Source organism: Sturnira hondurensis, unplaced genomic scaffold (genome assembly GCF_014824575.4).
Source record: "Sturnira hondurensis isolate 20B ecotype Veracruz unplaced genomic scaffold, ASM1482457v3 Scaffold0020237, whole genome shotgun sequence".
Classification (NCBI taxonomy): domain Eukaryota; kingdom Metazoa; phylum Chordata; class Mammalia; order Chiroptera; family Phyllostomidae; genus Sturnira; species Sturnira hondurensis.
In genome coordinates this window covers 5,432,408-5,449,065 of record NW_028092868.1, presented here as the reverse complement: position 1 = coordinate 5,449,065, position 16,658 = coordinate 5,432,408, and the positions used below count along the sequence as shown (strand labels likewise).

The following is a 16,658-nucleotide window of genomic DNA, read 5'->3' as shown; positions in this document are numbered from 1 at the left end:
GTGGAGACCCAACTTATGATTCATCCTTTTCTAAGGTGATTCCCTTGATTTTTCTTACGAGGGGATGTGTCTAAGAAACCTCCTATTCTGCGGTCTGCTTCCACACACTGTCTGTCACCCCTCTGCATAGCAACTTCGCAGGAAAGAGTAATTCTAAAGAAGAACTGGTACCCCTCTCAACATATTTGCTTAGATAAGGCAGTTAAGGGAGTAAAGGGAAGAAAGGATTCCAGTTTAGTGAATTGACTGCAGTGTAGGTAAAACTCGCCCCTCTAAACAAGGAGCCTCAAGGTCAAAAGCAGCAGATTCTAATACTTATCAGCCCCTCACTAGCTGTGTGTCTCCAGACAAGCTGCTTTAACCATCTTAGCTCTGTTTCATCTTCTTGTTAAACTTGGAAGGTATTTAAAAAGGACAGTCTTACAGAGCTCTGCTGAGAAACACAGCACCCAGGAAGTTTAACTGCTTTTTGATAAAGTAATAATACTGTTTCATTTTTGCTTACTGAAAAATATTGTAGGAACCTCTGACCAAAAAAAATATATACTTTCGTTTGTCCCTGACAAAGAGCAAATGTGGAAACTGAGTAATATCAAAGAAAAGCAGTTTCTTGGTGGGCGGAAGTATTTTCAGGTACCCATCACACTTAGACATTCTAAAAAACTAAGGACGCATGCTGGTATCCATGCAGAATGCAGTCCTTGTAGTGTGCCTGGCACGTGGTCGTCCCCAGAAATGCCATGTAAAATATGTTGATTTTGTTTGAGTAATTAGGATCACAGTAATGTGAGAATCTGATACAATGAACACGGAAGCCCCCAATCCTTCATCCCATGTGGCTAAGTGTGGGGAGGAGAGAGGATTATCCCATTGTTTTCCTTTTCCTTTTCTCGTTTGGATTTATTGGAATACGATGACATGAATTCATTTAAAAATGACACAGTCCAGTTTTTATGATTCCAGATACTGGATAAATTGGAAGCATGACTGTTACCTCAAAGGCAGAAGAATCTGATGATTTTCTCGCCCTAAAGGATAAAAGCAGTGAAAACAACAGGAACACTAGAAAGGTTTTAGAAAGTAAGGGGCCATCTGAGTAATTTCGAGTTAATTGGTTAAGAAGCATTCTTTCAATCATTAAGTCACAGAGACTCTGTTTCATCTAGTCTGTAGGAGCAGGCAATTTCTGTAGATCAGAGACCTATGCATGTGGCTTTTCTGTTGCCAGCCCACACAAAGTTGCCTGTGCAATAGGAGGCGTAGCTACCACCCAATTTATGATCACAGACATAAGTACATTTCTAGTGGAAAGGCGACACAACCTCTCTATTGGTCCAGTGCCCCTAGAATCGGGCAAGGGGGGGAATTAAGATGTATAGGATTTTAGCCTAGTGGGGTTGGAGCTTCTGGTTCTGGGAAGACTCTGTGCTCAGAGGTTGACCCAAATCTGTCGAGTTGCTGCATATTTCAATGCATCTGAAATGAATGCTTATTCCTCCTTACCACAAAGCCTGCAAAACTGACCAGAAAACATTTCCTACAGGATATGTTTATTCCTGACATCTATTCATTAAATCGGTATAATTTGGTCTGTTCATTTGGCTCTTTTCTCTGTCCTATCTTCCTTCACATGAAAAGAAGGAAAGGGATACTTCTCTTCTACAACCTTCAGGCAGTTAGTAGGTGGAATCTTATGACTTTGACTTTGGGCAGCCACAGACATATTCGCCTCCTTCACAAATGATCTGGAAGAAAGAAGAAATTTTCTTGAGTTGGGCAACTGTTTTCCTCCCTTAGTGAGCTGGAATGTCTGCCCTCTATATTGTTAGAGTTTTGGGCGGAAAGGAAATTTTAGTGGGATGGAAGTAGTGGAGTCCCACAGCCCTCTGGTTAGGAGAGGCAAAATTGAGCCTCTTTTTGCTAAATGGTAATGTGTACTTCTAGTTTATTATAAGATTTTTTCTTGGTGAAACTCAGAGCTGGACACTTAAGGTTCTTCAAGGTTCAGATTTATGGATGGTAATTAGGAGGAATGAGCCCTGCATGGCCTGGAATGCAGGTTTAGTTTGTGGACAATTAGAATAAAGTTTTAAATGCTATCTCACGGAAGTATTGTGGGAGGCCCCAGCACAGAGTTTTTCCCTTTCTATATTTGGAATTTTAGGTCCCAACGGGTCAATTGATATTTAGCAAATGTGTCCTGCAGTTGTCATGAAATTAAACCAAGATATATGTTTGATTTTCCACAGCCGTGGGCTCAGACAGGCTTTTGAAACGATGATAGGTTTGAGTGCTTACCCTTTAAGAGGGCTACTGTGGTTGTGAGGAATTCCATGAACCATGAGGAGTTAACAGCAGGTAATGTCATTCCTTCCAGAAAGAGTTTGAGACTCTCGTGTGAAGTGATGAATGAGGGTATCTGACCCACATCTGTTTTGCATTAGAATGGAACATTGCCCTGACATCGTTAGGAGCATTTGTCAAGATTCCCTGGACAGAGCTTCTGTAAATTACATGCTGCAAATGTGTCAGGGTCAGATAAGAGGATATCATTAACTCCCTCAAGTTCACTCGGGGCTCTGTCAGTCCATCTCAGTATGCTACCCACCAACAATTTTCCTTGAGCCGTTTTCTTATATTTTTCATTCATAGAAGAAAAAAAAACATGTATGTTGTACTGCCCCTCCCCAATATTGCACATGTTCTTTTCTCATAAATCATATTAATTGTAGACATGGTCAGAAAGCATATTAAATGCAGGCATGCGTAAATGAATTAAAACATATGAGAACTTTATTATGGCCCATGGTGGGTCTAACATAGTCAAATACCAAATGTATTAACTGGCATACTTTTTCATTTAGATAGAATAAGGTTTTTTAATGGCTTTTATTTTACTGGTAATAGATGGACATAATATGATTGTCCATTACTAGCTAGATGTAAACTATACATACTATGGGTATATGTTGGTATGTACCTATATACATGCATTTTGCAAGCCTTTTCTATGCTAATTCTTTGCCTACATTTATATTTTAGGCATCAGTCCCTAAAGAATATTCCTACCACTATAACAGCTTAGCTCTATTAAAAAATAGGTGTTCTAAAGAATTGAGAAAATAGAACCAATTCTGTAATTGGTCACAGGACTGGAGATGAAAACATAGGGGTTACTTAGAGTTTAGTGGAGACAGCACCTACTGTGTTCTTCATAAATAAGACCTGAAAACATGTGCAGTACCCGAGCCACACCTGTCTGGTACTCACACTCTTTCATCACGCATTAAACACAGCTACTTGTAAATGGAGCGAATGATTAGAATAAAAAATAATGATGCATTTAGCAGGGCATTTTGCAGGCACTGGGTTTCTGTCAGGTTTGGTAGAGGTCAGCCATGCCCTTCTCATAACTCTGGTCCGGGTGAGAAGGTCACCCTGCTTACCTTCAGAGAAACTTCTGCCTCAGGCCACTTCCCTCATATAGCTTTCAAACAGACAGGGCCAAAAATCTAATTATTTAGATGCTAATCAACTGCAGGATAATTCCTAAGGCATTTGAATCCGAAGGCAACATTTTGTGGAAAATCTCTGCTGTTCCAATGTAGGCTTTTCAGCCTTGGACATGCGGTCACCGAGATTCAACCATTAGGTGACTTCGGTGGCACCCGTACTGCAAAAATCATTTGGATGGATGATCGGATCTTGGTTTGGTTCTGGAAATAAGTGATATCCAAATTAAACAAATAAATATAGTCACTGTAGTCAGTAAACTTTGGAGGGGTGAGTAGAAGTTTTTTTTTTTAAATGCCCTTTATATTTATATGGCATTTATTAATGTGGCCAGTGTTCCAGAGACAGAATTGAGTTTCTTTCTTTTCTTTTGAAATAGTTTGTGGAAGGCAGGCAATTGTGTTCCTCTAAATTAAAAAAAAAGCCAGGCAAAAGTGGCCAGACCTGTAGTAGGGGTAACTTACTAACTAATGGTTTATGAGAGGAAAAAAACACACTTTGCAACAACTTAAGATTCTATTTTATGTTTTAAATTACAATTGGTATAGAAAAAGCATGTACAAAAGAAATCCTGATAATGTTCTAAAAGAGAGAAGGACTGGAAGACATTCCATAATCGTACTCGAGGGGGAGGAGGATGGTTCCAAGAAGTCCATTTACCAACTTCTTTGTGCAGCGAAAAGAAATTTTCATAGCTTTCCTTAAACCACATGAGATAGAAAATAACTTTTAAAGAAACGTACGTAAGAGTGCAATGGAACCCTTCCACAGAGATTTGAGGTTTAAAACTATGTCAGGGGAAAGTAATATATTTTGTATTTGTATATTCAGTGTTTTTTCCAAGAGATTTTATTTTTAAATTTAAAATTTTAAGTTATTAAAATGTACATTTCTCAAGTATTATCAATGTAAATTGATAGGCAGTAAATTGTATTAGTTGTCACTATTTACTAATTTCATTTTGCAACCAAATGTAGGAAAATTTCGGCATGCCTTTCCTCGTCCTCATACAATGCTTGAGAAACAAATCACAATTACAATTTGTGACGATCACAGTGGAAATACGAGTTTGTAGGAGAATGTCATATTTCTTGGGCTCTATCAGGGAAATCAAAGGGACCAAAGGCCATTGGTCTCTGGTCCTCTTAATTTCTTCACATTAGCCACTGCAAGTATTGGGCTGCTGAGCTAAGGGCTATTGCTAAAGCAGGAGCCACTTGTCACTAGTTTCCCATGTGTGACCTGTGGCAATACCGTTAGGAAGACCCAATAAGCATCTCTTCTGTTTCATTCTCCCAACAGCCGTCCTTTCTGATTGGGTCACGCTCCCACTGTCTTAAGGACACTGTACCCTGGAATCCTTGAGGAAGTGTCTCTCTATTGCCCTAGAATACGGCTCTGACTGTTAGCTCCACCCACCAATAGACATATTTCAAGGTCTTAGATTTAAATCATGTCCTACCTTTTTTCTAACTCAGCAACTGCAGAAAGTTGCTCCACAAACATCAGAAGCAGAATTTTGCTTATAGGCAGGACTCATTTCTTCTCTTAGAATCTTCATGGTTTTCCCCCATGGTAAAAGTTATTGCTGCCTTCAAAGTTATGCAAACAAGAAATGTATGGTAGAGGATGAAAAAAACCTTTATCACAAAGATGTACATGTAGCTCGTGGGAGACTGTGTGTGTTTTGAATAAAATTCTGCCCTTACTCTCCGGCTCTAGAGTAATCCATTTCTTTCTTAAAGTGCCATACCAATAACTGAGTTTCAAGCATCTGCCTTCACGAAGGGTGCTATTGATTTCAAATAGCTTCCCTTTTTCCCTGGTACCACTGGGTAATTTTCTTCCCTGGATTGATACATTTACAGAATTGCCTTTTCTATGTGTTTCTTAAAAATTAAGCACCGGTTATTCACAGTAAAATATTTATACCCTATGTCATTATCTCTTTTTCATTAAAAAAATCACTTTTTTTTGTATTTTGATTTCCTCTATCCATTCTTGCCCATTATGCCGGTACGCAAAGAGGTACCTCTGACTTAATTAAGATTGCATTTTGCACCAAACGACCTTTATTTTTGAAGATTCTTTCCTTATAATAGACATGTAATTTTGTCTTGAAATGAAATATTTAATAAATTATTATGTAAATTGAAGTCTATAAATTTTCTAAGAATGCACTATAAAATCATCTATGCAACGTAAGGTAGGGCGGGAAAAAATACCCATGTCGTTGGAAGAACATTCAGGAAATAACTTCAGTGCTTGCTAACTTATGTTCAACCTGTTACAATGAGAAAATGAATGAAATAACTCCCTATAAATTGTAGAGCAGGTCCCGAAGGCAGCCCCAGCTCTGTGGCTCTCCCCTCTTCTGGAGTGGTCGATCCTATTGATTCTTACTTTATTTTGTGATTTTCATTCCCCCAAGTCATCAGTAAAACAAAACTGTGCCCTGTTGCATACGGTGATTTTTTTAGAATATATGTAACTTTTAGAGGTTTTTAAAAAGATACTTCACCCCACAGCTGAAGAAAATCTGGAAATGGCCTTAAAAAGTTGGACGTTTTGACCAAGAAGTGGAGACAGGGGTAATCTACAAAAGGTGGTGGGTCTCTCTCTTTCTGTCTCTCTCATCCCCTGGGGCTAATTGAGGATGGATCAGTTTAAAGCTTTCTTTCAAGAAGATTGTGTTTAGCTGTGAGGTTTATGCAAACCCTTCCCGAAGGGGATTGTGGCCTCATTGTTTCTTGGAATCTAATTTCGGATGCTTTCTGGGATGCAAGACTAGCCTCTTCCTCTCGCCTTGCTGGAGGCTCCCAAGCCGGCCTTCTAAGGCCTGAGGTTCCTTGGAGGGCAGCACGAGGCCCAGAGTCAGGCATGGGGTTTCATCGCTGCCCCCACCTCCTCCTCTTCTGCGCACACTTGAAGCTTCCCAGCCTACAAACGCCATCAAACCCAACAGGACTATTACCGCAGTACTGTACCAGGGCGGGCCCTGCCTCTCCGTACTTCGTAAGCAGGTGACATTGTGTGAGCACCTGGGGCTCTTTACCCAGCAGTCGATGTTTCTCTGCAACTGCTCTACCAGCCCTACCACCGAATTGTTTGAACTTGAGAAAAAGCCCTTCCTCTCTCGTGTGACAGTTTCCAGCTGCCAAGTTAATTACCCACTTACTTCTGAAACAAGGTGTTGTAAGGGGCAGCGAGCCTGTTCGTGAAGCATGTCATGTGCTAATTGTGAAAGTGGTTCTGTTATCGCAGGGTTTTTTTTAAGTTCGCTTGCTCTTTAGGGTTATTGACAAAACAGAGTGGACTTTTTATAACATGTTTGCATTTGGGGTGTTTCTTTTCATTCAACACTTATTTTAGATGAAATTTGAGCTTAGGGAAGAACTGGAAGAATAAGCAATGGAAGCAGTTACTTGGAGAATCATTTACCATTCATTCATTCATCCATTCATTTGTTCATTCCTTAGTAAGTGCTAAGCACTGGGCATGTAAAGCTGAGTAGGTTACTCCCCTCAAATCTCTTGCAGTTCAATGTGGGTGACTGAAGTAATGATTACACGGGGGGAGGGGTGAGAGAAGTACAAGGAAGCACCAGGGGTGGAGTAATTATTTCTAATTACTGATGGGTGCCCCAGATGGGGAGGAACTTTGAGAGGGAACACTTTGAAAAAAAGACACAGAGATCTCAAAATAAAGGAAAAGAATTTGATTTGAATTCGTTTAACTTAAACATCGTATGAGCAAATGCCTGTTTGAAATGACATGCAAAATAGATGCAATATAGGGTTTGACATAATTCTGTATGGGCAGATATAATTTCTCCTTAGCCCTGCCTGCCCCTGGGCCCCTCCTTCCCTTCTCCTTGTTTGAAATCCCTGTTCGATTTTATCACTCCCTCTCTTGTCTCCCTTTTCCTTCCTTCTTTCTCTTTTCTCTTTCTCCCCAGATGGCCTTCCCGTTCCTTTTGATGAAACTGCAGTCAGATGTAGTCGTTGGGCATGACGTAATCTCCCTGCCAGATTGAATTGAGCTCGCTGTCTTCCAGACAGCCCTTTAACAGTAGATTTCCAGAGAAATAAAAATGGGGCTTTCCCAGTTGTTTTGTCAGTGATAGCCTATGATCTGGTCTCCCTCATGTTCTCACGCCTTCCTAAATCTGCCTGTTTATTTTAGGTAATGGGACTCCTGACCAACCACGGTGGGGTACCCCATCAACCCCAGACCGATTACGCGCTCTCCCCTCTCACTGGGGGCCTGGAACCTACCACCACGGTGTCGGCCAGCTGCAGTCAGAGACTAGAGCACATGAAGAGCTTGGACAGTCTGCCAACGTCTCAGTCCTATTGTCCACCTACCTACAGCACCACCGGCTACAGTATGGATGCTGTCGCAGGTTACCAATATGGGCAGTATGGACAAAGTAAGCCTTGCACTTTCTAGGGCATATGTACTTCTGGAAGGGTAAAAAATGTTGAGCAAGGGGAGGTGGTGGCCTGATTCAGCCTCACAGCCCAGGATCAACACTGTGGCAAAGCCAGCTGATTGTTCAAGCAAGGACTCGCTTGTACAATTATTTTCTTAACTCATGTCAACAACATCTTGCGGTTATTAATTGTTGAGATGTGAAACCTGATTGCCACTAGGTAAAACACGAGGGTTGGCCGAAATGAAATAACCCCTGGCATTGGAAACACATGTTCTTAATGAGGTCAGCTCAAGGATCACGTGGAGTGTAATCCGAAAGACACAGAGTTGTGTCAAGCTTGTCTCAGGAATAAAAATATTGGTCTCGATCCTTTGATACCACGGTATTAAATATGACACTGTCAGCCTGTATCTGATTTTGCCCTTTGCTGTGAATTGTCCCAGCACGACCTAAAAAGCTGTGTGTGTTTTCTTACAGGTGCCTTTCATTATCTCAAGCCAGATATTGCGTAAATGGACTGTCCACTTGGAGCTGAAACTGGCCCTGGTTCTGGTTTCCACAGCTGAAACATGAAGAATCTTCTCAGAAAAATACATCACCCTTTTGGGGGGCAGTCTTGGCAGGAGAAAAAGGAGAATGATTGATTTTCTTTTTCATTGGTAGTTTGGTTTCAAATTCTTTTGAACATGCTGGACAAAAGCAGTGGAGAAGGGGAAGACCCGGAACAATAAAGATGAATGCAACATTTTAAGGCAATGATTTAACATGGCTACTTGTCAGATATCCCACTCTTTAGTGCTGATGATCAAGGAGTGAAAACATTCCATTTGTGTGTGTGCGTGGGTGTGCATGCATGTGTGTGCATGCACATGCGTGTGTGAGATTTATCTGGACTGGTCTGAGCAAACCGAATGTTCTAGAATATAGTCGGAGATTCTCTAAAGTATAACATGATTGATATCCAATGCTGACACTTGTACAATTTTCAAATTGCTCACTTAATGAAGCAAGAATGGAGGAATCCTTCATTTTACACACTGGAAATCGATATAAAGATAAACGGCACCATTTTTAGGAAGTTAGACTAGTTGGACAGGGCCTCCCAAATAAATTATTTGTTATCTTCTCCTCAGTTGTACTTAGGTTGTTACCACATGTCCCAGAAGGGCACGTCTTGCTAATAGGACATGAGGTGACAGGAAAAAAAGCGTGTTTTCTTTCCCAGCGTGGGAGAGGTGTGTGCCGTTTCCCCATGCATTTTCACGTAGAAGCCAACTGGGTGGGGAGGGCGGGTGGAGCGGTGACGTGCGTTCCCACAGCTGCTTACCGGTGTGCAATACTGTGTACCTCATGGAAGCTTTGGCGATGGCCAGGGTCATAGAAACAGAACCAGAACTATATTTTTGCAGGTGCTTTTATTTTCGCAGCTCCTGATTCACTGTGGTCAAATGCAGTGATGTTTGCTATTTGCTGGACAACCTACACCCGGCTTGCTCCTTTTGACTAGAGGGCACGTTTGAGAATAATGCTTTTAAAATGACTACGTTTACATTCTTTTTTCTATGAAAGGCAGGGCAAGAACAGAAATGTCCATGTGGCTCTCATGTACTTTTAAATTATACGGTGATCTCAATATGAAAAGATTATAGGACTGAGGTTTACATACGTTTGTGTGGTGACATTTTAGAATGTCAATAAATTGGGTTTTTTGAAGTGTTAAGAGGAACAAGAAGCGGGAAGGCAGAGTTATTTATTTCTTTCTATTCTTGGAACCATGAATGAGGTAGGCACAGATACATTCCCTTTAGAGTTAAGAACTATGACATAGTGGGTTAGCGAGACTAGACATAGTACCGAGTTTAGTTCATACATTGGTCTTAGAGGGTGATGGATGGAGAGAAGTTCTATCTTTGTGTTGCGGCCTCCGCCAACAACAATGTGTTGTAAAAATGTCTTTCATGTAAAAAGTGCAGTAAATATTTACTATTTATAATGAATAAACAGCTATGAAAACTTGCCCCACACTGCTTTTTTTTGTGTGGGAATGGGTGGATGTAGTATTAATAAAAACGTGGAAATGGGGAGCCAGTGAAACACAGACTTCACTTCTAATGGTTGTAACATGGACAAATAAAGTCACACAACCCAGAGTAGTATTGTCTTAAAGAACCTTGGTTGGACACTCTTTTAAGAATTGAAATTTGCCCTGGCCGGTGTAGCTCAGTGGATTGAGCACGGGCCTGCAAACCACATGATCATGGTTCGATTCCCAGTCAAGGGCACATGCCTAGGTTGCAGGCCAGTTCCCAGTTCCTGGCAGGGGACGCACGAGAGGCAACCATACAGTGATATTTCCCTCCCTCTCTCCTTCCCTTCCCCTCTAAAGATAAATAAATAAATTCTTAAAAAAAGAATTGAAATTTGTATTTTCATAGGGGTAGAATCTATAAATATCCTTAAGGTCAGATTCCTCTGTCCTTGGTTCTCTTAGAACGGTTGTTCCCATCACTGAACTTAGAAGTGTGTCCTTCCCACCCCCCCCACCAGAGCACCTAACTTCATCCTCATCTCCAATGGGCGTCTTCACTGAAATTTTTATCAAAAGCTCTCATAGTTTGTTTACTTCGTTTTATATTCTTTTTTCGCTCTTCATGAAAAACATTACTGCTTCTTCCATTCATTTTTCATCCCTCCCTCCCTCCCTTCAACACTTATTTAAACATTTATTTAATGAGAGTCTAAATGTGCCAGCTAACATGTAACAGGTGATGGCACTGGCATTTCTCTTTTATAGGTGAGGAAACTGAGCTGTGTGATCACCCAGTGGCAGGGCATGGACTTGAATGCAGGCAGTCTGATTCCAGAGTCCATGTGCTTAGACTCGTATTCTTCTGCTTCCCCAAGTCCAGCCTGGTGTGGGAGAACTCCAGAGTCAGAAAGATATCAAGGAGCCCTGTTCAATTTGGTAGCAACTGGCCATTTGTGGCTATTTAAACTAATTAAAAGTAAGTGAAATTAACAAGTGAGTTCCTCAGTTGCATTAGCCATGTCCTAAGTGTGCAATAGCCAAAAGCTACTGCATCGGGCAGGAAAGATACAGAACGCTCCCATCACTGAAGATAGTTCTGTCAGTGCTGATCTAAAGCATGTGAGTTCATCTCTTAAAATCCCAAGGACTTGAAATGTAGCAGGTAAAAATTTCCAAATGCTTTAAATGCCTTTGGTCTTTTTAGCTTCCACATTTGCCCTTTCAGTCAACTAAGTTGGCTTCCTTTCTGACAATCATTTTTCCAAAACTATTATAAGAAGAGAAAAGGAAGACAATCTTAGTTACTTTTGTTATCTTGTTTACTCCTGACAAAATCCCATGAGGCAGGCATTTTTGGCCCCAATTTACAGGTAAGCGGACTGAGGTCTACAGTTGTTCGTCAGTTTAGTGAGGGGCACACACAGCCAGACATAGCAGAAGCTGGCTTTGACTTCTACTCAGGTTAGTGGCAGAACCTGTTTTCCCATCACCTTTTCAAATGCTGTCTGCAATATTCACGTCCCTGTGTCAACCTATCCTCATGCCAAGCTCAAGGTGAAAACAAGCATTAAAAAAATGCACCCCCAATTCACAGGAGAAATTGCCAGGATATGGGATCGCACAACAGCAACTGGTCTTACATATCACTCCCTTCCCCTCCTGATCTCTGAACTTGCTGTGTGGCTCACATCTCTTTCCTTAGGTCCTTTTATATCCGTATATATGTCGGAGACATGTTGCTTTGCTCATATTTCTCCTGTTGAAAGTCCCCGTAGAGCATTTGTTCCCTATTTTTTTGTATCAAATCTGTCTCCAAGGGAACAGGGATCTGACCTCCCCAGTCCTAATCCCAGTCAGGTTCCTCACTTCACTCCCTGGGATAAGCAGCCTTAAGGACTTCGAGACCTTGGCATTCAACTGGGCTTCAACGTGATTGTGTCTGGAGAGGTTCCCCTTTGTTCATACAGCTATACAGTTATAATTTGTAAAGTTAAAACTAAAAACTGAACACCAAAACTTGAAATTATTAAATAATGGCTGTGTTAATGTCCGCTGCTAAGTCATTCCTTGACAGTAATTTTCCAAGAAATAGGTACTGTATTTCACATCTGTGCTGGAAACACACTGTTTTAGGCTTTTAGCCTCATTTGGAAGTGTATTTTCACATATATTTGCATATTTGGGAAACATTCTGATTAGAAGGGAGCTTATTAGTGCTAACATATAGAACCAATAGGATAGACAAAGTTGCTGACTTATGAGTTTAGAAAGAATCTTAAATGGGGAGGGGACAGATTAATTAATACTCATTGTGTGCACATGCAATGGAAGAATCAATCCTCAAACTATATAACTACCACATGGAACCAGAACCAACATCTCTATAGGAACAAAATCTGTTTGGGGGACAAAGACTTGGACCTCAATCATTCTGAGTAATTTTGGGTGTTTAATCACTTATGGATAAGGAGAGCTGGTGTCAAACATTGAGGAGCAGGATAAGTGACAAGTGGCAGTATTTATGCAAAGAGATTTACAAAATCCGTCTCAGTGCTAGACATATGCTCATGGGTCTGAAATTATAGTGTTAGATGATAAATGAATGAAAAGGGAGAAACAGACAGAGCTAGGCTCAGGCTTCTTGCCAAATACCAGTGATGTAAGCTAGTTGTATCTTTTTTATAGATAGAACTCTTAGGTGTTGCTGACCATTGCATTCCATCATGTCTGACCCATGATGGGTACAGAATACCTGCCTGTTCAATAAAAGCCATATTTCTGTGTTTCTGACTGATGCAGATGACACAAAGTTGATTTTTCTGGATTCAGCATTGGAAAGATTAGAGTAGAAAAGAGAAATGGCTTGTTAGTTTATTGCTTAGAGCTCTGGTTTTACCCCTGACTGTATTGGATTCGGAGGAATTATTAAGGTGACGACGACAACAACAACCAGACTAATGCTTGGGTGCATCTGGACTGCTGGACTCAGAATCCATGGAGATGGATTCAGGGAGGGTTGACAAAGCAAGAACTCAGGGAGAAGTCTTTGGCTGTATTGAAGTCTTGGCCACACTTAACCAGAAAACTGACTGATGAGTTTTCTGGGGCTCGAACTAGTGATTAGGGTCACTTACCAGACCAGAGCTGAGAGAGGGAAGTCCCTTTGGAGTATGGAGACTCTTCAGCCTCACATCCTACCACCCTAGCACCAACCTAGAGGGAGAGATATAAAAAGCAGCAGTGATGTTGGGGGAAGGTAAGCTGTGGAATTAGTGTTTGGTTGACATGTCCTGGTGGATCCCAGGCATGAAGTCTACAAAGCCCCCCTCCCCCGCCGCCCCCCAAAATCAGTAGTGCTGGGGCTTTTTTCCAAGGAGTGTGTTGACATCTTGGTCTTCAGGCTATTATCTGGCTCCCCTAATCCTCGAAGATGAGTGTTAATTCAGCTCCTGAGCCTTGAAAATAAGGCCCCCAGATAGCTTTTTTCATTACTTGCAGAGTGAGGGAAATAGGCAGCGGTTTTTATTTCCTAATTTATTCATTTGTTTGCTATTTATCAAACTCCTAGTGCTATCAAAAGACCACAGTTCTTAGTGAGCTAGGTCTGTAACAAAGAGTTGGAACACAAAGTAACATGTAAGGAAAAGTTAGTGTGGGAAACCCAAAGAGGAGGCATTGGAACACTTTTTAGAAAAAATAACTCTTTATAGGGATAGATACTGGGTTGGCCAAAAAGTTCGTTTTTTTCTTTGTTTTTCACTTTTACTTACTTATTTATTTATTAATTAAATCTATTTTGTTGATTATGCTACTACAGTTGTCCCAGTTTCCCCCCCTTTGCCCCCTTCTATCTGTATACCCCATTTCCTTCAGCAATACCCCCCTTAGCTTATGTCTGTGGGTCCTACATGTAAGTTCTTTGGCTTCTTCATTTCCTATACTGTTCTTAACCTCTCCCTGTCTATTTTACACCTGCCAATTTGTACTTCTTTTTTTTAAGGTTTTATTTATTTATTTTTTGAGAGAGGGGAAGTGAGGGAGAAAAAATGAGAGAAACATCAATGTGTGGTTGACTTTCACATGGCCCCTACTAAGGACCTGGCCCACAACACAGGCATCTGCCCTGACTGGGAATCGAACTGGTGAGCCTTTTGTTCACAGGCCAGTGCTCAATCCACTGAGCCATACCCACCAGGGCCCAATTTGTACTTCTTAAGCCCTGCACCTTTTCCCCCATTCTCCCAATTCCCCTTCCCAACTGAAATCCTCCATATGGTCTCCATATTTCTGTTTCTGTTTCTGCTTCGTTTTTTAAGATTCAATTGTTGATAGTTGTGAATCTATTGCCATTTTATTGTTCATAGTTTTGATCTTCTTTTTCTTAAATAAGTCTGTAACATTTCATATAATAAGGGCTTGGTGCTGATGAACTCCTTTAACTTGACCTTATTTGGGAAGCACTTTATCTACTCTGCCATCTAAATGATAGCTTTGCTGGATAGAGTGATCTAGGTTGTTGATGCTCGCATTTCATCACTTTGAATACTTCTTGCCAGTCCCTCCTAGCCTGCAAAGACTCTTTTGAGAAATCAGCTGATGGTCTTATGGGAACTCCTTTGTAGGTATCTATTTGGTTTTCTCTTGATGCTTTTAAGATTCTCTCTTTATGTTTAATGTTTGGCATTTTAATCACGGTGTGTCTTGGTGTGGTCCCTTTGGGTGCATCTCATTTGAGACTCTCTGTGCTTGCTGGACTTGTATGTCTATTTCTTTCACCAAGTTAGGGATGTTTTCTTTCATTTTTTTAAAAATAAGTTTTCAATTTCTTGCTCTTTCTCTTCTCCTTCAGCACCCCTATGATTCAGATGTTGGTACATTTGAAGATGTCCCAGAGCTTCCCTAGCCTATCCTCACTTTTTCTGATTCTTTTTTTTTCTTATTGTTCTGACTAAATGTTTTTTTTCTTCCTTATGTTCCAAATCATTGATTTGATTCTTGGCCTCATCTGCTTCACTGGTGTTTCCCTATATATTTTTCTTTATTTCACTTAGTGTATACTTCATTTTTTCCTGGGTCTTTCTTCATAGGTGTTTTACGTTTACATATTATATTTACCTGCAGGAAATCAGTTCCTTCTTTCTGGGCTTAGAAGAATAGAGACCTGCTTAGAGGAAGGAAACTGTTCCCAGGAGCACAGGAGAAGAGGTTGGTGGGAGCGTTTGGGTCTGGGTCTCAGGCAATCATGGGTTGTATCAGTCAGAGTCCACAGGAAACAGATGTCACTCTCGAGTTTGGAAATTTAGAGAAGGTCTTTTTAAAAAGAGACTGTTTACAAAGTTGGAGAAGCATAGCGGAATTGCAAGGGATTGTAGGAGCGGGAGAGAAGAAGAGCTGCTAGGGGGTGTGGTGGGAGAGTCCTGGCGAGCAGTTGGCTCTGAGAGTGACCTCTGATGAAGGGACACAGACATCCAGAGGCAGCTGGAAGAGGAGCGAGGCAAAGGAAAACTCTCTGAACTCCTGCTGGGGCTCCTATGGGCTGAGACCGGTTAGAAGCCAGAAGGCACGGGAGCCAAGCATGTGGGTCTATACAGTAGCTCCTACGGAGACCAGGGTGGGGAAGAGTGAAGGGGCGGTTCTGAGAGGGCCGGCAGATTGTAATGAGATTTAAGCTTTCTGCTTCAGTCTCTTTCTGTTATTCCTGACTTTTCAGAGAAAGTCAGCCTTCGCTATTGCCCCAAGAGAGGAAGGAAGGGTCCCCGCCTCAGCTGGGGAGAAGTGGCAGAACACTGGCAGAGGCTGCCCGGGGACGGCTGACACGGGGAGGTTAGAAGGTGTCAGGTACAGCTGCTCCAAAGCCAGCTGGGTGGCTGAGACAGTTAAGTGAAATTTATACACAAGATGTAGTCCTTTGCCAAGCATTCCCAGAGCTGTCCAGATGAGAGGAATCTGGTCGAAGGTTGGACTTCTTGGGGTTACTAAGTAGTGTGGGTGTTCCCATTCTAAGAGTGAGAACGCTCTTTGATAGTTACAGAACGTCCTTCTATAGTTCCAGGAGGGATCGCTTCTCAGCCTTTTGGCTAAGACCCAGTGTAATATCTGTTCTTATCAGTTTAATATAGTTCCAGGAGATCTGGAACATCAAACTTGCCCATGTAAACAACTTCATAACTATTTGCAACTTTTCTGTCTGCTCCATAGTTTAAAATGATTAAGATAAGAACAGTATCTTTTTAAATTTATTTTTTATTTTTTTAAAATTTAATTCTTGTTCAGGTACAGTTTTCTGTCTCATATTCCCAGCCCTGCCCCGCCAGTGCTCCCCACCTCCCTCCCATTTCCACCCCCCCACCTTAGTTATTGTCCATGTGTCCTTTATACTTGTTCATGTGAGTCCTTCCCCTTTTCCCCTGTGATTCTCTCCCCTCTTCCCTCTAGTCCCTGTCAGACTAAGAAAAGAACAGTATCTTGGTTATTTTTGTATTTCCAACTTTATTTTATATATTGTCAACCTGCTTGACATGTTTATTGAATAAAATCAATTTTTTTTTACCATTTACTCTTGGTTATTATGCACCACATGATCGTTCTTTATACCTAAATACAACACATTCCCTTGTGTGATTGATTTACATACTAAATTCTATTCTTGTGTGGGTTTTGTCTTTATAGTTTGCTGAT

The 16,658-nt window shown here is 41.2% G+C and overlaps 1 protein-coding gene and 1 pseudogene across 2 annotated transcripts in view; both read left to right on the top strand.

Moving 5' to 3' along the window:
• PAX3 (paired box 3) overlaps positions 1-9,964 on the top strand; it is a 92,279-nt gene extending 82,315 nt beyond the window's left edge. For both annotated transcript variants that reach the window (XM_037029319.1, XM_037029318.1), the window contains exons 8-9: positions 7,699-7,945; positions 8,429-9,964. In XM_037029319.1, coding sequence (XP_036885214.1) covers positions 7,699-7,945; positions 8,429-8,463 — 282 coding nt within the window. In that variant the 3' untranslated portion in view covers positions 8,464-9,964. The remainder of the gene's footprint in view (positions 1-7,698; positions 7,946-8,428) is intronic.
• A 6,073-nt stretch (positions 9,965-16,037) lies between these two features.
• On the top strand, positions 16,038-16,163 carry LOC118975447 (uncharacterized; annotated as a pseudogene).
• Positions 16,164-16,658: the final 495 nt, after the last annotated feature.